General features: G+C 41.4%; 2 protein-coding genes and 1 long non-coding RNA gene across 7 annotated transcripts in view; 1 reads left to right on the top strand and 2 right to left on the bottom strand.

The window, feature by feature from the left end:
• The window catches only part of cntrl (centriolin), a 28,694-nt gene extending 15,902 nt beyond the window's left edge, over positions 1-12,792 (bottom strand). Inside the window, exons 1-14 of one of the 4 annotated variants that reach the window (XM_072703667.1) lie at positions 12,506-12,792; positions 11,957-12,115; positions 11,698-11,870; positions 11,460-11,590; positions 11,092-11,222; positions 9,728-9,869; positions 9,369-9,555; positions 8,698-8,891; positions 6,948-7,067; positions 6,549-6,720; positions 6,332-6,441; positions 5,949-6,143; positions 599-752; positions 129-349 (exon numbers count right to left, since the gene is read on the bottom strand). In XM_072703667.1, the coding sequence (XP_072559768.1) occupies positions 129-349; positions 599-752; positions 5,949-6,143; positions 6,332-6,441; positions 6,549-6,720; positions 6,948-7,067; positions 8,698-8,891; positions 9,369-9,555; positions 9,728-9,869; positions 11,092-11,222; positions 11,460-11,590; positions 11,698-11,863 (1,923 nt within the window). In that variant the 5' untranslated portion in view covers positions 11,864-11,870; positions 11,957-12,115; positions 12,506-12,792. The remainder of the gene's footprint in view (positions 1-128; positions 350-598; positions 753-5,948; positions 6,144-6,331; positions 6,442-6,548; positions 6,721-6,947; positions 7,068-8,697; positions 8,892-9,368; positions 9,556-9,727; positions 9,870-11,091; positions 11,223-11,459; positions 11,591-11,697; positions 11,871-11,956; positions 12,116-12,505) is intronic. The other 3 variants (XM_023809573.2, XM_072703675.1, XM_072703670.1) reach the window with 3 other exon arrangements.
• Positions 12,793-12,795: 3 nt separating this feature from the next.
• LOC140581321 (uncharacterized) lies at positions 12,796-15,160 on the top strand. Its single transcript, XR_011984390.1, has 3 exons — positions 12,796-13,297; positions 13,968-14,043; positions 15,026-15,160. It is a non-coding gene; the product is annotated as an uncharacterized lncRNA (long non-coding RNA).
• Positions 15,055-23,717, bottom strand: part of c5 (complement component 5) — a 32,064-nt gene continuing 23,401 nt past the window's right edge. For both annotated transcript variants that reach the window (XM_072703679.1, XM_072703684.1), the window contains 23 exons: positions 23,590-23,672; positions 23,328-23,467; positions 22,734-22,961; positions 22,549-22,609; positions 22,304-22,393; positions 21,920-22,132; positions 21,700-21,778; positions 21,446-21,605; positions 21,209-21,307; positions 20,322-20,493; positions 19,658-19,863; positions 19,300-19,452; positions 18,845-18,907; positions 18,618-18,711; positions 18,485-18,524; positions 18,183-18,285; positions 17,125-17,199; positions 16,860-16,965; positions 16,655-16,741; positions 16,166-16,255; positions 15,877-15,960; positions 15,603-15,741; positions 15,055-15,190 (listed from right to left, as the gene is read on the bottom strand). In XM_072703679.1, the coding sequence (XP_072559780.1) occupies positions 15,055-15,190; positions 15,603-15,741; positions 15,877-15,960; positions 16,166-16,255; positions 16,655-16,741; positions 16,860-16,965; positions 17,125-17,199; positions 18,183-18,285; positions 18,485-18,524; positions 18,618-18,711; positions 18,845-18,907; positions 19,300-19,452; positions 19,658-19,863; positions 20,322-20,493; positions 21,209-21,307; positions 21,446-21,605; positions 21,700-21,778; positions 21,920-22,132; positions 22,304-22,393; positions 22,549-22,609; positions 22,734-22,961; positions 23,328-23,467; positions 23,590-23,672 (2,701 nt within the window). The remainder of the gene's footprint in view (positions 15,191-15,602; positions 15,742-15,876; positions 15,961-16,165; positions 16,256-16,654; positions 16,742-16,859; positions 16,966-17,124; positions 17,200-18,182; positions 18,286-18,484; positions 18,525-18,617; positions 18,712-18,844; positions 18,908-19,299; positions 19,453-19,657; positions 19,864-20,321; positions 20,494-21,208; positions 21,308-21,445; positions 21,606-21,699; positions 21,779-21,919; positions 22,133-22,303; positions 22,394-22,548; positions 22,610-22,733; positions 22,962-23,327; positions 23,468-23,589; positions 23,673-23,717) is intronic.

The following is a 23,717-nucleotide window of genomic DNA, read 5'->3' as shown; positions in this document are numbered from 1 at the left end:
CGAGCTAAATCCTGTGGCATATACATCTTCATCATAAGAGCTAAACCAGTCACATGTCACCATGACTGTACTATTAGATTTTGGCATCCATAACCAATCTAAATGTAGCCCCCGTCATTCTGACTGACCTCCCTGGCACTTTTGGCATCAATTAGAACGACCTCCAGCTGGTTGCGCTGCTCCTCACTGTCCTGCAGGCGGCGCTGCAATTCTTCTTTCTCATTTTGCAGCTGCTGGGATTCTGTCTGGGCACGCTGGGCCTCAGCTTTCACCCCATGCAGATACTCTTGAAGCCCATCAATGACTCCTTCCAAGTCTCGCTTCAGAGCCTCGTTTGATGCAATTTGACCTTAAATGAGCATTCAGATTACAAGAATAAAAAAAAATTAGGATTACACTGCTCATTTGTTTTGGGAAAGTTTTCCAGAACTAAAAAATAGAGGAAATAAACAAGAATAAAAAAGATAAATACCACTTTTAAAAGAAAAACTAAAAACTTGATTCTTGATAATGAACACAAATGTGAGGAGTGGAAATGAACAAGAAGGTTTTTGATGACAACAGCCAAGAGTGTCCAATTAGCCAAGGTCCCTCTCACCATCTGTTAGCTGCTGCTCTAGATCTTTGATCTCGTCCGCCTCCTGGTCAATCCGACAAAGCACATCTTCCAGCCTGGCTTCCAGCTCAAGGTACCTCTTGCTCATCATGTCCAGCAGTTGGTTCTTACTGGAAATCTGAGTCTTCACATGAGCCTGGTGTTGGTGATGTGGGGGAGGAGACGCTCAGTCGCATGAAAATCACCCTTACAAAAGTCTCAGATTTCAGACTAGCCTGCTTATCTGGGCATCACAATAATGGTCAAGTATTCCTTCAGAAATCTGCAGCTGTTCAACCGGGGTATTTAATATAGAACTTGCTGTTACTTGTATTGGCCATTTCCATTGCATTTGTAAATGTGCAAAACGTGAAAATGAAAAAAAGAAATGTCTTAGACCTGTAATTCATGTATTTCACATACATTAATGTAAAACAAGCGCACACACACATATATACTGACGCTTCTCTACTTACGAATGAGATACGTTCCGACTGGCCGTTCGTAACGTGAAATGTTCGTTAGTCGTTATTCAACATCATTTTAAGGGTATATGCAAGTACACAGAACTAGGAAACTGGGAGTACGCACGCTAAGCTGTTGCGCGGCAGGAGTAGCGGCCAGAAGTCATACTAGGCGGAATTGGTGTGCAGATAAAAAAAATATTGACGTAGCGGATGGGAAACGGGAGCCCAATGAACACAATTTGGACCTCTTCATTCATATGTCTGAAAGTTCGTAAGTAGAGGAGCGTCTGTGTGTATATTATATATATATATACATATATATAAATAAATGTGCTCACAAAGAGCGGAAATCTGTTACATTTAACACATTTATTTACATTTAAAAGCAAAAAATAGGGCTGTGGTAATCTGTAAACAACCCAAGAAAGCACATGGTCTCAGGTTGGCCACACCCTGGACAGTACATCAGTCAGTGGCAGGATGCTCACGCATACACAGTCACTCACAGGAGCACTCTGTATGTAAGATCCTATTCATGCACCTTAAAAATGCCTCACATACAGTATGTTGTGGAGCACATTTGCAAGGCCTGCTGCCATCACAGTTCATCATATCAGTCTCATAGGATGCATATACCATCAAATTTAAAAGTGGGTACTTTCCCTGTATTTGATGTTAAAAACTTTCCTGCTGAGCAGTAAGACTGCGACATTTATCAGATCAAGTGATGTTTCTGCCAAGCATTTAATTATTACCATACAACCCTGACCACGATAAGCAGTTAGAAGATGGATGAATTTAATTATAACATTTGCATATCTGATAGTTGTCACAGGGTACATAAATTATTTTGCTGTGGATTAATTTTGCCAGAGATTTTAAGATTGAACTTTTTAGAGTAAATATTATTCCTCTCTAGACAAAAGATTTTAGTTCCATTTCTCTGATCTCTGCACACTGATTTACTGTAGCTTTCCACTTTAGCACGACAAGGCAAACATAATTCACCTTAGCAACGAACCACAAAGGTCTGAGATAATGCAAAGCTGCAAATAACAGGATAAATTTACAAAAAGTACTTTTTTTAACTACACAGGTAACACATTAGTTCTTTACCATAAAAAGCAATAATGTAGTGAAATGATAGCACATTATGTCTTAACACTTAAACCTCAAAAAGTTCACTTTGGTCTGCAATTTAAAAAGAAATAAGGAAATATCACAAGCTACGGACTGATGGCTAGTATTGAGAAAATTGGGTAGTGAACTTGGGCTATGACTTATTTGTGCAGAAAACTGCTGATGTGCAAATGCACACAGTGAAGATTAATCATTCAGAATGACATTCAGAAGTAGGATGACAGGCAGTATGTGGGATTTCCTGCTACATCCCAATGAGTTCACACCCCTTCCTTCCAAGAACTTCCTCCCAGCCATTTTAAATCAGGGACACTTAAAACAAAGCTGCAAACTAAATAAAGCCAAATACTATGCTTTTGTTTATATATGACCTCTGATCTTGTGATTTGCACCAACCATCTAAAGCCTATTCCAGAGACTCTAGGTCATAAATTGGGACATGGAGGAGCAGTTCACTGGAGATAATGACAACTCAATAAATCTATTCATATTCTGCTCCAGCACTAACATGTCTCTTTGGTTGTGATAGCCCCATAAAAGGTCATTTTTAAACCAACTTTTACTTATGGTGAAAACAGGCCATGTGACCTTTAAATTTAGGGCTGTAATTTCAGCAGAAAAAAAAAGTAGAAACATGTCATCGCACAACAAATGTAACAAGCAACGTTTAAAGTGAACAGTAATTATGTGAATACATTAGAAACATCCACATACTGTGGATGCAGAAAATGTCAGGCAGATGTCCTTCAGTAGTAGTACTTTCCTCTACTTTTAAAAAGTAATCTGTAACTTTAACGTATAAATACTACTGCTTTACAAAGACTAAAAAGAAAACATTTACACGTAAACATATTAAACCAGAAAGTTCCGATCTTCAAACCTTTATTTCAAATAGATGATCTTCACTCCAAAGACTACGATATATAACATCTCACCCCCCCACCCCCCATTCTGGACTGGTACTCACTAAATCAGTGCTGTTACTCTCTCATTTTCTTATCAGTACTTATCCACAGTTTGCCTCCAACATCAGCTGCTGCCACCTCCGCAAAAAGCCTCAGAGCTGAAAAGAGGGAGTTTTCTGCAGCAGACCTGCTTCCCCTCTTCATTTCCTTCTCCCTCACTCACATAAGCACATCACATGCTACAACTACAGCTCCAGAGCTCTCCTCTGCCTCAAACTTCACTCTCCCTCTTCACTTTTTCTGTTCACCATCTCCCTCCCTCCAGTCCCGCACCCTTTGAAAAAACACAGGAAGCTCTCCCCTCGGCCAATCAGCATGCCGCCCTTGGGTGAGACAATGGCCCTGGTATGTGTGAGGGAGGCAGATCTGTGACTCCGCCTGTTAGACTTCCTTTCAGGAGCAGACATCTTTCTTAAAGGCACAGCTGCACACTGCTCACTTGTTGCTCAAGGTTATTTACACCCTCAGTGATCCCTAAGATACAGACTAGCGCACTCCCATGAGGTGCTACTGATGTTTACTGGCACTATCGCAACATCCTGGGCGGCAAGGATTAGTTAGGGGAAGAAATATCATCTGTTGGGTTAAAAAAAACAAGTCGGGCAATTCATATATGAGCATACAAGAAGTAGAAAAAGGCAAGCTGATGTCAGGTGATCAGCACACTCATTCACTTAACCTGTAAATGGTTAACGGTCATATAAGAAATGCCTGTTTACTTCTCTCAGTGCCCAGCAAAAGCACACAGACTCCAACTGCTGCACCCAGTTCTGGCCCTTTGAGACTATGCCTGCTTTCATTTCTGCAGCATTTCCCCAGTGCTGACACTGAAATGGGTGTCCTTTCACTGAAACGGGTGTCCTCTGCTTTCATTCCTTCCTCCCAAGCTCGTGCTGAATGCCCCCTTTGCCATCCCGCCTGCAGCAAGTCTCAGTGACATTGTAATTCAAAGCAACTAGAGCTGTGGTACTTTTCCTGGCCCCAGCAGACCCCAGTCTCTGCCGGCCCAGAACCCGGCAGAACTCTTAATAAATGATACTTCCCTGACCTGATGACTGAAAAGAGATTTCTGCTCCTTAAAATGAATAACACTATTCAGTATTTCAACTAAAGGATGATAATGATGGTTTTAATTGTTTAGTCTTTGTACAATTGCATAATTAAAGTATGTATTACAGTCACAATTAATCATAAATGTAAAAGACAAAAACTGTTTGACAGTTTAATACAAACTAAACAAAAGTTTAAAAAATATATATATATTTATACACACAGACACGTTTGTATTGATATCTTTGTGGGGACCCTCCATTCATTTCTGTGGATATAACTCTAATCCAAACAAAGACACCCTTAACCCGACCCGGCCCTAACCTTACCCATAAGTAACCAAGCAGAATACAAGACCAGTAACAGAATACAAGACTTCTGGAATTGTTAGTTTTTGATTGCAATCACAGATTTTTATAAAGGTGGTCCCCCAACCAGTCTTTATTACATTGTGGGGACATTTGGCCCTCACAGTGTAACACATACACACACACACACACACACACACACACACATAATCATGCTTAATTTATTACATTATTCAGTCTTGGTAGAAAACGATCGATATGGGGGGCAGTTTTAATTAGGATTTAATAAAAACATGTTGAGGACTGTCTAAAGCACGGGGTCACAAACTTACACTAAACCCTAGTGGCGTACCACCCACCATGGAGGGCCAGGAGAGCCAAAATGTAATATATAAATATATCAGTAATGGATTAATTAAATGTGTCACATATGATTCAAAATGGGAAATAAAAACGTCATTGATGAAATTGTCATGAATTATTTAAAATGTGAAATAAAATTATTATTTATTAATTTAATGTGATATACAATTATTTCACTGTTTAATTTTGGCACTTTTGGCGCATCTTGAATTAATTTCATCTGTCAGTCTGACCCATCAAACTCAGTCAGCGGGACTATCGTCGTTCGGCTCAAGCCGATTGGCAGAACCAGCATGTTTCTAAAGACACAGCCAACCGCCTTGCATAGATTGCCGTTAGTCCCGCCCACTCATTTTCATGGCTCAGACTGACAGATTAAATTAATTCATGATTAATTCACTCTTCAGTGCCAAATATAAATAAAAAGTGAAATACTTACATCTCTCTATGTACATGTATATAATAGAGATGACAAAGTTTACTTTGGTTTTGAAATTAATAATGTTTTTATTTCACATTTTAAATAATTCATGACATTTCATTAATTGTATTATTTCCAATTTTAAATCAATCATAACACATTTAATTAATTACTGATGCATTAATTTATTTTGGCACACCTGGCCCTCCATATAAGAGTAGTTAAACAACAGAAATATAGTTTTTAAACTGCGTCTGACACATAGCCTAGAAGGCTGAACTGAAAGCCAAATCATAAGTCCTTCAGCAATAATCACTGGTTAGTCACTGTCTGATATCGCTGATTACCAATATCACCCAACCCTATTAACAAGTCAATTATGAGAATGAACCATAACAAAAATCCAGCATAAACAGGAGAGTGTCCCTAAGGTCAAAGGGCAGAACACCTACTGAAATTAAGACTGATATTTATAAATATTAGGAGGAGATGAGGGGTCAGACTGATCCCAGCGTGTGGCTTTAGAGTGAGATCCGATTCACTGAATCAGACGGATGGTCATTTGAGTTTATTCTCCCATCCGGAAGCATTTTTAAAGGTAACTGCATGGACAGAGGGGGGGGAACACGTGCTACATACGTGCTGCGGGTCGCTGGGGTCTAAGGTTTCCAGAAGGTTATGCAGGGAGTCCAGCTGGGCCTGTGCCCGGCACATCTCGGCCCGGTGGTGCTCCAGCTGGCCCTCCAAGGCGTGGGCCTCGCTCCTCAGCTGCTCCTGCAGAGGCAGCTTCCTGCTGAGCTGCTGCCTCAGCTGCTCCGCCTCAGCCTCAGCAATCTGCACAGGCCACAAGAGCTATCTGACGTCTGACCTCTTCCAAAGCATCCACACTCACTTTCAGTGGTCAGAAGAATGTCCCTGAAATGTCAGCCAGTCCTTCAGCGTTTCCTGCACTCACAGGATTTACCATCAATTGAACCAGCGTGGTCTGAGTAAAGGCTTCCCCCCCCCCCCCAGATGCTCACTCGTCTTTGAGACACGGAATCTTCCAGTTTCCGCAATTCAGAGCTGGCCCTCAGCATCTGCCGCTCTGCGTTTTCGATCTCTGCATGCAGCTGTCGCAGTCGCTCTTCGGCTGTGGGGACAGAAAAGGAGAGCAATACTCAGGTAGTTGAGGGAGGCGTAAAGACAATTTCCCCACAGGGATCACAATAAAGTATCAATAATTATTATTAGTAGTACCTTGCGCTTGTGCAAAGCTGTAAACCTGAGGGCCTGGTTTGTTTGCCCCTGAATCGACATCACAGGTTGAGTCACGGTGCTGCTTCAGATCCTCAGAAATAAAGATGTTCCTCTTGTGTCGCGCTTTTCCAATGTAAGGACTCTCCCCAGGTGCCTGCTCTTCCTCCGGCTCCTGTCCCAAAAGCAGAAGAGATGAAGACTGTAACACAGAAAACAGCATCCATGTTCTTCCAGTCATTCTGCTAATAATTCTGTAAATGACAGAGTTCAGAATAAGACTGTGGCCTGAGTTGAAAAGCCAAGAATGTCACCCTGATTGTAGTTCCAAGTTGAATTTATAAGCACAAAAAAAGGGAATCATTGAGAAGCCCAGAGCTTATTCATCCAAACGGATCACACCTGGTCGGGATAATAAGGCAAGGGCTCAAACTTGGCATCTATTTTCTGGAACGCCAACTCCTGTTCCAGCTGATACTGCTTCTGACAAGCTCGCGTCAGCTCCGTCGTCTTCCGCTTTAGCTGCACGATGAAGAAATCACTGAGACATCCTCATATAGCCTGACATCAGCACATCACAAACACATCACAAGCAAGGAGTTATCACACGCTCTTACCAATGATCACCCACTGGCATTAAAAAGCCACTGGGCTTTACACAAATGCATACTGTTTATAATACTCTTAAAATTAATCATCAACAGAGTATGAACAAGAAAAACATGCCCAGACCGCAAAACATGCTTGCAAACGTGGGCATCGTACCACTATGACAACTAAGTGACGAGAAAAATGGGAGGAGATGAAAAAGATGCACAGACAAACACAAGGACACGGTTATAGTTAAAGGCAGATTTATGAGGTGGGGGGGGGGGGCTCATCTGGCTTCAGAATACCTGACAGACAACGTCCAGCAGAGAAGCAGGCAGCGGAGGCAGAAACTGAGGCAGAAGTGGAAAGGAAAGAAAGAAAATGCAGCCAAAAATTCATGCGATTGTCATGCAACTGAAATGCAAAAAAAACAGCTTTAAACGCAAAAACAACTGATGACAAAACTGTTTAAATCTGTATTTGAAAAACCAGAAGAAATAACTTGCAGTTTAGTACCCTTTGTGATTCTACCACATTCATAACCTTCCTCCTTTTGCTTAGGAGCCTACAGACAAAAAATGTGAAAATGCACAGATCAGTTAGGATGCACCACCTACAATCTCTGTATAACCCATTAACTCACAAGATTAAATTATTAAATATGGAAACAGGTGAAGATAAAAGCAATTATAGAAATGCTTCTTACATATTGCTATTTTTAAAATAGATGACTTAAAAATGAAGCTAAAACTGAAGTAGCAGAGTTAATATCAATTTTTAAAAAGAACACGGTAAACACGGCTCCCGTACATAGCCGCATGGCAGTAGCTAAGCAGAGAGAAATGTAATTGATTTCAAACTACCTCAGGGATGCCGCTCTCCTCATGAATCTAAAAGTTACAGTGTTTCCTCATTAGCAGCCAGTGGCAAACCTGATCATTCTGGGAGTGCAGCAAGAAACATTTTTGTCCAATTAACCTGTTTTTTTTCTAAAAACAAAGATCAATGAAGAAACGCCCACACAGAGCCTTTCATAAGGCATGCTAGCACACCAATATACACCTTACCATGAAAACAGAAAAACAGGAAAAGAATTCTGAAAGAATGACCGCAGAGATGTTGAGAAAATCGCATGTGTAATGATCAGTGCACATTGATGCCAATATCAAGAGTAAACTGCACTACCTGAGTAAGTGTAGATAAAATAGATGTATAGGGAGATATTAGTAACCAGGACACAAGCTACAGGAAAGGGTGGATGGAAGATAAAGAGGTGGGGGAAAAAAGAGTAGAAATCATATGTTAATTCACCTACTGCCTTTTTCTTAACCCTTGCTAATTGTCACCTATAACAGTGAAAGGTAAATATGCAAATTACTCCGCAACATAGGTACTTAAATAATGAAAAACTTTTGTCAGCTTATTATATTTATTACTGTATTTTGGCTTATAAGTGACTTTTAAAATTAAAATAAACGTGCATCTTTCATGCTCTGTCTGGGCTGCCTTCCTCTAACGCCTGCTCCTGTGTGGCTGCGCAGACTGCAGACTGCATGCCCACCAGCTCGTTCTTGGTGTTCAGCTCCCTCTCCAGCTGGTTCTGGCTGCGCAGCTGTTGCTGGCTCTGGAGCTGAAGGCTCCGACTGAGCGCCTCCTGCCTCTTCAGCTCCTCTGCTGTGGCCCCCTGCGCAGCCCTCAGCTTCTCCATCTCCGCCAGCTGACATCCCAGCTCCTGCTCCAGCCGCTCCATCTCCTCTGGAATGATCACGTGTGTGTTAGAGAGAAAATGTCACTCAGTGTATCCACACGCAGATGTTATATAGTCTTACTTGATCGCAATAACTCATCCGAGCCTTTAAAACATAACCTTCACTGACAGACTACAAAAATCTTGGATACAACACCAGTGGGCACAATAATGAGGATAAATTCTCATGACTGTCCAACTTTTCTGTTCAGAAGTTTGTTCTGAACAGAAAAGCATCCAGCTTCTCAGAGCAGTGCAGCAGATATCTGTGTAGCTATAGTATGTCTATGCTTGTATGCTAAATTTAACTAAGGTGGCTGTCTATTTTATTACTGCAACAACTATACCTACTGCATCAGATGCGAATTTAATGCTGCATCAATCTTAGACAGATCTTACCCATAATTACCAACCAATAACCCAGGGGAGATAAATGCTCTCAACTATTCTTAAGAAGACAAGAAACTTATTTCATAAAGCTATACCCGTATGAAAGCGCTGTGTAGCCATCTCCCTTTCCTGCGGGCTGACAGACATCTCATCCAGCTTCTCCAGCGTCCTCAGGTGAAAGACCAGGAAAAGTCGACAATGGGGCAAGTTGGACACAGGGTTCTCCGCCACTACTAATTCTGTCAGGTTCTTCAGTGACTTCAGCTTGGCCACCTCATGCAACTGCACAAAGAACGTGAACCATTATGCATTTCCATCAAAAAGCCCCACAGACAGACTGTGCCAATTAAAACTCAGAGGAAATTTATAAAGTGCCAAACCAAGTGACAGAAAATAAATTTAGTCAGAAACATTAGAATGTTCCATTGATATACACATAAAACAAACACCGTACTGAAGAAATGTTGTTGTGCTGAAGGTTAAGGGACTGGAGAGATCGCAGTTTTTTGGCCAGCCAGAGAGGAATATGCTCTATGTTGTTGTTCGCAAGATTAAGGACTTGAAGGTTCCCCATGTGCTCTAAACCTTCGATTTTTCTGCAGAGACAAAAAAGATATACTGCATCATAAATGTATTTTCCTGAACACAAAAAATTGGGCAAGGACTTGGACTAGTAATTAGAAACTACATGATTATATAATTAGGAAGTACAGAAATTATTTGATATAACCACATAGTAATTGTGAATACACAGTGAACAAGAGAAACTACTGTCTCAATAAGGAGGTACTACTGCAAACAGAGTAAACAGCTGGAGAACCTGGCTACATATGGGCGTGGAAAAAATTGAGACCACTCTATATTTTTAAACAAATCTGCATTTTTAAATTGTGGTTCTGCTGGCAGAGGCTGTGCTGAGCAGCAGGATTATTTCAGGTTTAAAATTTCTAAGACAGCAGGACACAAATATAAGGTGAAGCAGGAGACACTGGGAAGGACCAGAAACCAGCCAGGTAAAGGGCAGAAGCGACATTCTAATGCCAGAGATGACCGTTAACTTATCCGACAGTTTCTCATGAATCGAAGGATGACATCAAGTGACCTTGAAAAGGAACGGGGAACATTAAGTACAGGTGTGAAGTGCACTGCTAGGATAGTTTGTATCAGGCTCCTAGAAGCAGGACTGAAGACCATAAAGCAAAGAAGAAGCCCTTCATTAATGAGAAACAGGGAAGAACCAGGCTGCAGTTTGCAGAAAAAAATATATTATTCACAGACGCACAGCCATAAATAGAGAAATCAGTGAAACAAAAAATTATGCTATGGTCTAATTTTTTTTCCACAGCTGTATTTCATCACTTGATCAGACTAGATAGACTACTAAATCTCACCCATTCCATATTCCCACCCATTCCATATTCCCAGCCATTCCATATTCCCAGCCATTCCATATTTCTGTAATATTTCACCTCTAGCATATCCATTTCAACTAATTACGAATGATTACAAAGATTTGATCAGCTTGCCAACTGGTATAAAATACATGGAATGTCTGGGGATTTCAAAGAGGAGCTTTGGGAATAAATGAGCACTACTTACGTTACAGAAAATAGCTAATACAATGCTCTTACGTCCAAATAAATATTTTAAACGTCATTCATACAGATTTTAGAAAATGATGTACAATTCTTCAACATTACTGAATAACAAAAAGATTATCTATTCTTTGACACAACATATCTTTTTCGGAGAAGTCTGGAAATTTTTTTGACACCAAGACAAAATTGCAAAGAGAAAGAATTAATTTGAGCTCATTACCGGATTTGGTTGTGAGAGAGGTGGAGCTCCTGCAGCCGGTGTAGCTTCTCAAGCTTCTCAATCTTCTCAATGAGGTTATGGTTGAGGTTGAGGACCTGCAGATGCTCACATTTATCTAGGTTTTCAATGAACTAAAATAAAGAGCGATACATAGAATCAGAGATATATCCTTGTTGAATGACAAATTTATTATTTAGATCAAACACTTGAATACAGTGACAGTCGCAAGGAACTAAGGCAGAATAGATGCACGACGGCTATAACAATTAATTCCAGATCCCAGGCACGTTCTGGAAAAATCATGAGGAATAAATGACGGTGCCAGAATGCCCATCTGCGTTATGTTTAGACTGACAAGCTTATGCTACCTTGAATTTCTTGCCTCCGGTCTTTGAAAGTGACAGGTTCAGCGTCCGGGCAAAGGCCAGGTTTTCCTGTTTGGTTAACTTTCTTATGATGGAATCCGTAATGTAACGTATTCCGGGACTTTTTCCTTCTCCTGTGCAAAGACACATTAAAAACTGAGCAATAACCCTGTTACTCATTTTAATTTGATATAAAAGAACATTATTCAAGCTCTGAGTGGCAGACAATGGGACCAACGACCTCCATCACCTCTACCATCACTCTCCTCAGGGTTTCTTAACCCAGTATGAGCTGTTGGAGTATATAGCCTGTAGGATGGAGATGGGCTCCATGGTTCAGGCGATGATAATCCAGAGGTCATATTGCCGGACACAGGTGTTGTGACCTGTGCCACTCCTGTCTTCATTCTGAAGCTGCCAAATTAAGAACAGTGCAATATTCAATACTTCTCTATAATGAACACAGAGGTTTCCATATAATGATCATAAAATAAACTTACTCACTGTTACTCACAGCTACTGTTAATTGGCACTGATGTGCAAATATGGCTTGAGTTCATCACTCTGGGACACCTCTTATATGAAGACAGACTATATGTATTCAGCGTCGGGAAAATCAGCAAATCAGAGTCTAAGCTTGTTACCCGCCTTCCTCAAATCTTGTTGAAAGTTGAAAGATGTAATCTCACTAACTAGCTCATCGACAATACAGCAGCATTTCTACAAGTTTAAAAATACGACTGTCATGACATTTTGGAGTTATTTTGACCACATAACCCAACTACTTAGTTAAGTAAATGTAGCGAGCTGGAGAACTTGAAAACCAGCTAGGAAACAATCCACTCTATAGGTACATCCGTGTGAAAAGCCAACATTAGTTTCACTCGGACTGAACAGTGTATAGCTATTAGCCAGTCAGACACATCCATAAGTCTGGTAGTGGCGTGTTCTCCATTTTAAGCAGATCGCAACATGTCAAACTATAATATTTAGTCAGATAGGCGCTGAAACTAGACACTGTAAACTAGTTGTCCTGCCGAGTTACTTACGAACACTTAGTAGATGCTCAACGACGTGGACCGTCTTTGAAAGTATGGAAATCTGTTATGATTGCTCGTGGGCTGCATTTGTTACCATAGTAACCTCGTTTTCAAACGAGGTAGCTTGCCCCGGGATCACTTTCGCCTACGTAAATAAGACATCAGCTATCCTATCATGGATTGCAAAAGCAGGCATCCTTCTTGTATTTTCAAACTCGCGTAAGTCGGTGCGCGAACATCTTAATAAACGTTAAACCGAATACACAGTCACTTCCGACGGCGAGGTGCGCGCGCAACAGGGGGCAGGGCCACGGAGAGCGGCGAATGCACGCGGCTGATCTCGAGCCCTTCATTCAAAAGCTGCCGCTCGCGGATACAAAATTGGCGGGCTATATTCGCAGCTTTGTGATTTTACCATGCAGGAAAGACACGTTAAATCTATTGACTATATCCAAGCTGTTAGTCAAACAACTATGGATCTATGCATTGCAATAAACTACATGCACACAATAAGTGTGTTGTCAAATCGTAGTTGCACTTGTTGAACGGGAAACTCTTAGCACACCGGGCTATTCTCAAGGTGGCTTCTGTTAACCACCTCCCCCCCATAGTTTTCACAACGGCCATCCTCAAAATTATGTACTTGTTGACGTTACATCCATCTTTCTAAATAACTTTTAATTTTGATGAAAACTGCATGTGCTGCTACACGGTTGTGTCGACATTTGTGTTATGGAATATTAAAAAGCTATACAGAATAGACAGATTCAAGTTCGACATCGCCCTCGCAAATTTGTTTCGGTAAGTTTAGAATTTATAGCAAAAATTACAGATGGCACAGTAGCGAGTTTGCGTGAATCGTGCCGCAGCGACATTTAAATGCATGGCATAGGCAGGTAATTCTGGGAGCCTATCATTGTTTGGAAACGTAGAGATGGAAATCGTGATTATATTCAAAGCGATTCCTTTGCTTTCGTCCACTTCCAATACGTTTCTTTTTATTATTTTAGGTCCGCTTGGACACAGACATATTTTATACTGTATTTAGTTGTGTGTCATACTTCCTGACTCCTTCAGACGGCTGCACATCATTACACCAGTGGGTATAGCAAAAGAGAAGTTATCTAGTTCGTGAACATGCGCTACGGCCAGAAAAGTTAATTTCCAGTTGTTTTCTTTTTTATTGTTATTTCTTAACTTATCTTTACCTCCTCATAATTGGCACAGTGGCACCAGAGAAACGACATTTCATGGTAGCCACGTGGGGCATATATTACACAAAAAGTGTCTGTGCACAAAATGCACTGGAGTAGGAGGGTGTTGTACGAAGCAGGATTTTTCAGCAGGGTTACCTTAAGCTAGAAGTCATGATTGTCCAACAGGAATGCTTCTTACCTAAACTCTCATTGGACAATCATGACTTCTAGCTTAAATTAACCCAGCTAACTGAGAAATCATCCATTCGTTACAGATGAAGCTTACAACCTGGACATGATGGTCTGCACATGATGACTGATTCATACCAGATGAACACAGAACTGACTATGGTAAGTGCAAACAGGATATCCAGATTCAGGAAGGTCTTGGAAAACCATAATTAATATAAATTGATATCAGCATAATCAGGCTGTCTACGGTTGGACCAGAAAAGAATCATTATATGCACCATCTATATTACATTGATGCTTTTGTTCACTTTCTTGAGGTGGGGGCAATATTTCTTTGAGCTGATTATATGTTTGTCCAGCACATCCAAGAGATGCTTGACCGGATTACGAGTTGGGGAATTTGGAGGTTAGGTAAACACCTTCATGTTCCTCAAACCATTCCTGTATAATTTTTGTAGTGTAGAAGGGCACATCATCCTGCTGAAAGAGACCACAGCCGTGAAGGGGTGTACTTGGTCTGCAACAATTACACACATGCACCTGGCTCTGCACATAAGGTGACAGAAAACGTGACTCATCTGACCAGGCCACCTTCCATCGTACTGTGGGTGTTTTTGGCGGACAAGTCTTGCCCCGGACACATTTGTCCATGTACGGACAGGTTTAGGATCCCTATTCCAGGCGCTTTCATTTAAGTGACATTTCTGTCATTTAAGAACACACTCTGGTACTACAATAATGAACAAGTATTATAGCATATTTTTTAATAATTGATCTCACTCCATGGGATGTGGTACAGCCAAGAGAAATGGTATTCAAAAACTAGAATTATGTCTATCAATCTGTCTTCCAACCACTCATCCAATAACATGTATATACAGAGACAACTATTTAAAATAATTTTTCATCATTTTATTTGCTCAGGACAAACATATATACTATATATATACACATCCATACATGCCCATTTGTTTTCAATAGTGTGATAAATGCCAAGTAGATCACAGACTCTGCACTCAGGACAGAAGCCCTGCTAGGGATTTTGGGCCCCCAATCGAGACCAATAAAATTCTGTTTCAAATCCCTTAGGGCTTATGGCCCTTGGAATCTCCCTAACTCGATCACCCCCCCCCCCCCACAGGGCCCCTGACACAGGGTGTTCATTACAAGTCATGGGCAGCCCATGATAAGGAAGGTCTCTGAAAAGTCCTCCAGGGTATTCAGGAAACTGGAGCAGGAGATGTCCTCGCAGTCACTTGAAGGCCACCGCTCTACCCATGCCTGGGAGTCAAGGGGGAACTTGTACCTGTAACAAGTAGTTCTGTTTAACTCCAAGAAAAATGTACACAAATGCATAAGCAAATACATACTAAGTTTTCAGAATAAAACGTAATCTAAAATAAGGATGGCCCACTCCTCCTAGACCAGAGTGGCCAATGTTATCTGCAAATGGTCAGTGTATATGAAGGTTTCTGGGATAACTCTTCAGCCAATCAGTCCTCTAATTAGCGATGCAGCGAAAACCCACATAAACATTGGCCCTTTCTGGATAAGATTTGCCATCCCTGTCCTAGACGAAGGAAGACTGCACAAATGCAGAGAGAACATGCAAACTGCACACACACTCAGCAAGGATGGAATTTGAACCCCTGACTCTGGTGGTGTGAGGCTACTGAGCCCCAATCCCATTCCATTATATAAATATAACAAGCACTCACTGATATATCCGCCTGACCACTCTCTCCATTCCCTCGGCCCCCATGATTAGATAATAGTTCCCTTCTTGCAGGTTCACATCCGTGCATGTTGCCTTCTTCACAAACGTTACCTCACTGTTTCTCTGCACATGTTCAGTACCTGCCACAGATAATACACACAAACAAAAAAAAGTTTATCTGGCCTACTATTCTTTATACACAGACAAAGGTCGGAATATAACTATTTCCCATGGCTTTTTTTGTACTTATGATGACGTGCAGAGTGTCAACTTACCCTTTTTAAAAATGTCTTCTATTTTGGCAACATAATTCACAAAATCACCTTCTTCCGATGAGGACTCAATTTTCACTTTAAAGGCTTAAGAAAAGCACACAGGAAAACTATTAGTCCTGCGGTGTTCGCCACATGAGATCACGTAGTGCTGACTGAGGATAATTTTTCTCTATTGTCTTGCCCAGAAACAAACTGAAAATTTCCACAAAATCAAGTTTAGTTTGAATCATTTCACAGCACTGTTTATTAAGATGTAAAGTGTACTATGAAGTGGAATCTAGACCGTTACCATATTTTATTTTGTCTTCGCAAGCTGCATCTAATCGCATTTGGGCAGTGATGGTGAGATCCATGCTGCCTTTGAAGTTGCTGCATTCAGCTAGGGCCATAAAGGAAGACAAGAGTCATATATATTGCACAGGCAGGAGCCCATAACCTTGACAGTTGCATGCAAAAACAACATAATGCAAGACATTTTTTCTGGCACTTAGCCTGACACAATATCATCAACAGTGTTGGGGAAATTACTCACAAAAGTAATCCATTACACACAGAGGTGGAAAATTCAGGTCCAGAAAGTACAAATCCAGACCAAGGTTTTGTTTCAACCAACCAGTTGATTATGAAGAGTCTCAGTCACAGAGTTCTCAACTGGTTGGTTGAAACAAAACTTTGGTTTGGTTTTGTACTTTTTGGGCCTGAACTTTCCACCGCCGTCTGGGATGTAACTTCCCCAACACTGATCATCAAGCTGACCGACTAGATTTTTGAGGCCTACCTGCCATGCACTGGCACTCGTCCCCATCACACAGTCTCAGAAATCTACGCTCCACATGTGGGTAGTAAAGCTTGGAACACTGGCTGTCTGTGAGAAATGGGGAAGGGTACTGATGTTCTGCATATGGTGTCAATCCCAATGACAACAAGCAAAAAGTACTGGGACGATACAGGAATGAGCACAGGGAGGTGAGATGCATGAGTACCTGGGTCTCGGTACTCATACACTTTAAATAGGGAGGAGCTTGTCATGCCAGTGCGGAACAGTTCTTGTATCCGAAATCCCACACACAGGAATGCCGCTGAAGGAATCTGCCAAAATGGGAGAAATCAACACAAACACAAGTAGACATACATGCATATAAACAAGCAACTAGGGACAATATTCATGGCAGCTTGTGACGTGTCCAGGTCAAGTCACTTGCCTGCGGAAACAGTCACAGAAAGACAACCGGCAGATCTCATACTTACAGAGTCCAGCTGGAGAATGACCTGGTCTCCCTTCATTTCGTAATGTGACACTAGAGAATCTAGTGAATTCTGCATCTGTAGCGAACCACAGCCGGAAAACACTTCATCAGTGCATGAAGCGCTGAATGCGTCTGATTTGGAGTATACTGCACAGCTTCAAGAAATTACATAAATATTTTCAATGTGTCTATGGAAACACAGATCTTGCAGTGTTAACTTGTTTTTAATTACCATGTAATTTAGTATCTCATGGGGTCCAGCTACAACAAGTAAATTTAGCAACCAACACTAAACTGCTGCTCAATACAGTACTCAACAACAAATCGGCCACTCTGACCCTCAGTTATTCACAATGAATATGGTATTACTTGATATTACCCCACATTTGTACAAATAAAAGGCAGGCTTTTGTCACTGGAAAACAGGATCACCATATTCCAGTAATCTCACAAATCATCAACTGATTAAATTTTTAAAGTACTGTGATTGCTGTTTGTTTAATGAAGTACCGCAGGAAATACAACATAACTCACTTAGCTTGCATTGCTGCAAAGCATGCTAAACGCAAAAAATGAGAACATTGTCAGGCTTATTAAAAATGGTGTGTGCCATAATGTTTTAGGTGCTTGCTAGTTGTAATTTAGGTAAATGCTTGGTAGTTGTAATTTAACAGTAAAATACATAACTTCTGCATAAAGTATTTTTCCACAATAATGAATATTTTTTTTGACTTCCCTTATATTCAGACAAATATGTTAGCTCCAAACACTACGCTTGCAATTGCTACAAATGCGAAATTCAGATTTGGCATTCACCTACTGAAAACTGTATACAGTGGTCAACTTTTATAAAACCCTAGAACTTCAAAATAGGTTATGATTTTATTATGCATGTAAAAATTCAGGACAACCCATTTATTTTAGAGGACATTTTTTTTCTGTTTTCCATGACTGGAAAATGAATTTAAAAGAAAGTTTTTCAGGATGTGTGGGACCCCTGATTTTCTCATTGAAGCCATATGAGATACTCAGACTAATTAGAATGTGGCTTATTCATACCATATCCAGGTCCTCCTGTAGGGGCTGGATACCTGTAGGCAAATGGATCTCCATGATAGTGTGTGCTGACTCCATAAACACTTCATTCTCCAGAGGCTTGTACCTGGACAGCACACATACATATTATACAATACATTATTAATAATATCTCTTATCTGGTTTGCCACAAAATTATTGTAAAATGCAGTTGCTGTATACTGTTCCTGGACTTTATATATACAGCAATATTGTGTACAGATGCACAAATAGCATAAAATGGTTGGACATTCATTGTTAAAATAAACACATAAAGTTGAACTTACTTGGCACAAGCAATAAGGCGGGGTAACAAGAACATAATATCTGGGGGAAATGCGGGACCACTGTTAAGTACTGGGTAAGTTACACCATCGCTAGAAACTCATCTGGTGAAAAACATTCTTTGTGCTGTTCTACCTGTGGAGTCCTGAACAGCGGGCTGAATTTCAATGGTCAGATCAAAGTGACAGTTGTCATTAGACTCTGCCATACTGTAGTATACAGTTTTCAACTGCAATGAAAGACATGTGCAAATCATACGTTAGAGAGTAGGGATCAAAACTTTAAACCATTTTAAAAACACAACATGGCAAGAATGCATAAAAACGTGTATAAATTATATTGAATATGTGTATGCAACTTACATTTGCAACTGATACTCCAGTACTACTTCCCGTGGTTAGGATGACATCATCTGTTTGCTCAACCTGTGAAAACAACTTAGTATTTCATCCTCTGAACTCATGAAGCGATAGGTATTTGATTACACATAAAAAATTAATACAATTGTGTGTACAGATTTGTAAGTGTTTTTGTAAAGGTAACTAATAATACTGAAGATTTAAACAATTAGATTGTGCTGAAAATATTCACAAATTGATTCTGACTTCTTAGAGAACTCAAGGAGAAAAAAGAAACTGGATGTTATGGGTGTATGTGTAAATAACTGCCATAAGAGTAACCTAACCTGCAATTTTCTGCTGTGATGTTAACCACACAATGAAGACTCATCTCTCCTTCAGTTTATCCCTTACACCCAAAAATATGATAGGGGCCACATGAGGGCAATGAGAGGGAAGGGAGTAGGACGCAGTCTTGCCTGTATTGATCTGCTCACATGGTGATTCTCTGAGAGCCTTAAAATGTCCAAATCTCCCTTATTTCTGTAGCTGGCACGGATCTCCATTTCAAGCTTGGAATGCTGGACTAGTTGGCTGTATTCTTTCAAGGCCTCCAGAGTAAGAATGGTGTCCTAGAATGAGGAGGGTAGAGAGTAAGCACTGGATTATGGACACTCTACTCGGCCACTTGGCTTTGATGCATGATGATTAAGATCGTTGCCATGTAATTATCAGCAGGATCTCAAGTTCATTAGATTAGCGTTTTTTGTGGCAGTCTGCTGGGCACTTCTCAAATATGTTCAGGATTGTATTGCATGATTGGCGATGCTTGGAAACCTGTGTTGAATGTAATCCTCCTCCATAGCGCTGGTCCTGGGTCAGCCACCTGAGAATGGGGGCGGCATATTCTTTATCCCCATAGAGCATTGCAGTGAGCAGGACATAGACCGTGGTCTCCACTGACTGTGTGGAGATCCTATTGGGCGTCGAAGGGTTGAGAGGCTCCTTTTCCTCCTGCCAGAAGCGAATCAGAGGAGGATTTCCTGTGCCACCACAAATTAGACATTTGAATGTTAATTTAGCATTCATCAATGCAAATGGATGCAATCTAACAGTGTTTGATATGCTTTGTGTTTAAGAACTCTCACACATCAGGTGTGACACTCACACTTTCAGACTCTCACGTTCACATAAGAAATCTTACGGCAAATCTATATTATTCCATTATAAACCTAAAACTGGCTACATCAAAAGCATCGGCGTAGTTTGCAAACTCTACAGACTATTTACAAGGTAATAAAACTCTTAGATACATGTAAATGAGCGTGCAGACTTGTCTCAAATTGAAAATCTCACGCCATCCAGCTGACCAAAGTTTGCAACAGTGCAGAAGACGAGTAAGAGGTATGGTGTGTTTAGCTATAATACCCTTAATGGTCATAAATAGTTTGTTCTAAAGGTTTTAGGTTCTTCTGTCTGAAACACGGGTTCTCTGCAGTACCTTTGACTTGGGCATAATTCTGCAGTCTCTCATACAGTTCACGCGCAGGCATGCTGCCCTGGTCCACCAAGGCCAAGGCATAAGCGGTGACCGCTCGCACATACAAACTCTTCAGAGACTGGAAATTGTCAGACAGGTATGTTGCGGCATATCCTAGGGCATTCTTAAATTCCTGAGCACAACAGATGATGAGAATATCAGTGCACCATTCATTTTGGGGAAAAAAGAGGAATCATACAAATAAAACACGAGACGTTTCCAAATGGACCCACCCACTAAAGCACACATACAGACACAGAGGTCAGATAAGTAATTAGACACATGTTGGGCATAAGAGCAGAGCAGCCTGTAGTGTACACCAACAACACATTTGGCAATGAGGCTATCGGAGGACTTATGTGCGTGAGTGTGGGTCCCATGGACCATGGAATGCATGTGAACCGGAGAGACCATGGGGGTTGGAGGTGAGGGGGTGACGTAAAGTCACATCCACTTGTCTGTTTGCTTTTGAAAATCTCAGATGTAACCCTCTGTCTCTTCATGCTCATTCTAAATTCATTTGATTTTAGATATCAAATTGCAACACTTAATGAGTCATCAATATTGTTAGCTTCATCTTGTTGTATTTTTGTTTTAAAAAGAACCCCCCTCCCTCAGCCCAGCTCTCAGTTCATGGTGTGTTCTCTGTGATGGACATCTGGTGCAGGGTGGGGCCCTGCTTTGTGTCCCCTGCTACTTGGAATTAACTCCAAGCCCCCTCATGGCCCTACACCGCAGAAGTGGTGGATATGTTAAATATGTCACAATGGATACATGTGATACTAAGATACTAGATGAAACCATTTTGCATTCCACGTGTAAGCACATTTAAGTGAGACAGGTCATACCATCAAGTTGCATGCTGGGACTGTCATTGCAGTCTTGATACCAATGATGGCAAAGGAGGTGATGAAGGCAGTCTGCTCCTGCACCATTGCTCCTGCACCCTGTGACACCAAAGTCAACCCAAAAGCAAAAAATAAAAAGCCTTTGGATCAGGTTTCCACACTCATTATATAAAGCACACATTTTATTTTATGGAATTCTCATTCTTACTGGAACAGGCTCTTTACAGAGATCATTACCATGAGTTTAACTGGCTTGTAGTCAGAAAGCTCTTTGAAGGAGCCATCCCTATTCTGACAGGTAGACGTCAGCCAAAAGACGGAATTGCAAAATGACTTCTCGTCCACAGCAACGTGTTTGTTCACCTGTCCAAGAGTCTTCAACACTAGAGCAGTCAACCTACAAAAGAGGGTAGATGACAAAGATATCATCCAGTGCCACTGTGAAGACAACCAGATCTATCTTGGTGCTGCCATTTTCCAAGCAGACTAACCATGTACTGGCTTCTCTGTCTTTCCACATGCTGTAGCCATTCTCATTTTTTTTCTTGAAGGACATGAGGCTGGTGACCCCTATACTAGCCATAATATGGGGGGGGGGGGGGGGGGACAGAGAAAACAGTAATGGAAAACCTGTTAATCAGAGCAACATGTCGCCAAAGCAGCACCCCCGTCCACGTGCTTCCATGACCGATGGTCCTGCGATACACCCACCTTCTCTCAGCTTCTGCTTGAGCTCCATACGGCTTTTGGCTTTGTCATGACCCAGCAGCTCCCACCTGTCTGTCTGCTCCAGGAATTGGAAGACATAATAGACAGGGAGGATGCTCATAATCTCCGCTTCAGCAGAACCACGTGGCAAGCCAGTCAGCTGGTGCAGACCATTCGGATCATTCACAAAGGCCAGCACCTCTCCAAAGAGCTCGCCTACACACAAGTAGTGGGAACAAAACAAATATTGCAGACAGTCAAGGTACAAAACAAGGTACAAAATAATCTCACATAGCTTGGTTACATACGACAGTGCAAAGCATTGAGTATTTTAGTGTAACTGTATGTATTGTTTTATGAAGATATCTATGCATAACAGTCTCACACCGCTGATGGTAAGAACACGCTCCACGTTGGACTTCGGTACCAGCTTGGCAGGGGCACTGTTCTTGAATTCCAGCCTCTTTCTCAAAGTCCCTGCAACACAGACGTTTTGGTGAAAATGCCATAGTTGCAGTTCAGCATACTGAACAGGGTGGGAAACTCTGCAGAGGTTTTGCAAAATCAAACAGATACAGGCCATGTACACTAGAAACATCCTGACTGGAATTACTGCATATTAAAATATGCACCGTAGACAGCCTGTGGATCCAGGGTTCCTGCGATGTTCAGTTCGGTCTTGATGCCCTCAGGCTGTAACAGAGACCACATACAAATGCTCAGAACAATATTGGAGTAGAAAAATATACATAATGTTAAAATACCACTTATTAATATTAGGCTGTAAAGGTAATGGAAGTCATCCTTATGTGTTTACCACCACACGGAGGGTCTTGATTACAGTTTCGGAGCCTAGAGGACTCTGTAGAGTAAATTTAAGTGAGTGAGACCCCGCCTCCAGAGCCATGAGAGTGAAGGAAACCCTGCTGACAGAGGTACTCTTCAGGTCTTTCTTGTTGCATGGTGTCCTTTGTGCCCCGTCCTGCCCCACTGGCACACCGTGAACCAGGCAAATCTCCTTGGGTGCTGCGAGTGTCACGCAATACTAGCCAAAGAAGGAGAGGAAAAGAGTGAGAGTCAGAAAAGTTAGTACACACAAAAAAACACGAAGAGCACAAATGAAAATGGGAAGAAAAACAGATTAATGTATTAAAGCAGGGTTTTCCAAGCCGGTCCTTGGGGACCCCAGATGCTCCACATTTCGCTGCCCCCCCCCCCCCCCCAACTCCCAGCTGTATTACACATATCAGGAACATTCTATGAAGTATCTTTGAACATTTTAAGATGGTTCTTTTATAATGAGACATTGCACAGCACAGCTAACTGTGATCTAAGAGATAAGTCCACTGTTATTTCAGTCCAAGACCAAAACCAATCCTATTGTGGCTAAGGAGGTAACAGCACCACTCACCCATGAATCTTTACTAAGTTGGTTATAGACAGAACCAAGCAGCTCCAAATGCTCCCCACGGACCATAGAATAAGGCAGAGGTACGTCCAGGCTCACTTGCTGGGTCACCTGAACCCTCAGTGGATCTGACACACATATTCCTGCAGGCACAGGATAACAGAGATTTCTGGATTTGCAAAGGGGTTTTCTAACTTTGTGACAGGTAAGAGAGACAAGCATCCCAGTGTTTGTGCAGGACCTGCTGCTTTTGCGTTCTGCTTACCATCACTGAACATCCCCACAGCTCTCATCTCCCAGGTGGTGAGAGAGTCTGGTAACTTTCTGTTCAAGGTAATCAGCCCTGACCTGAGAAACACATTGCATAGCACTTAAAACTACTGTACCATAACA

The sequence above is a fragment of the Paramormyrops kingsleyae genome, chromosome 2 (genome assembly GCF_048594095.1).
Source record: "Paramormyrops kingsleyae isolate MSU_618 chromosome 2, PKINGS_0.4, whole genome shotgun sequence".
Taxonomy (NCBI): Eukaryota; Metazoa; Chordata; class Actinopteri; order Osteoglossiformes; family Mormyridae; genus Paramormyrops; species Paramormyrops kingsleyae.
The sequence above is the reverse complement of the archived record's forward strand: the minus strand, read 5'-3'. Positions and strand labels throughout refer to the sequence as shown.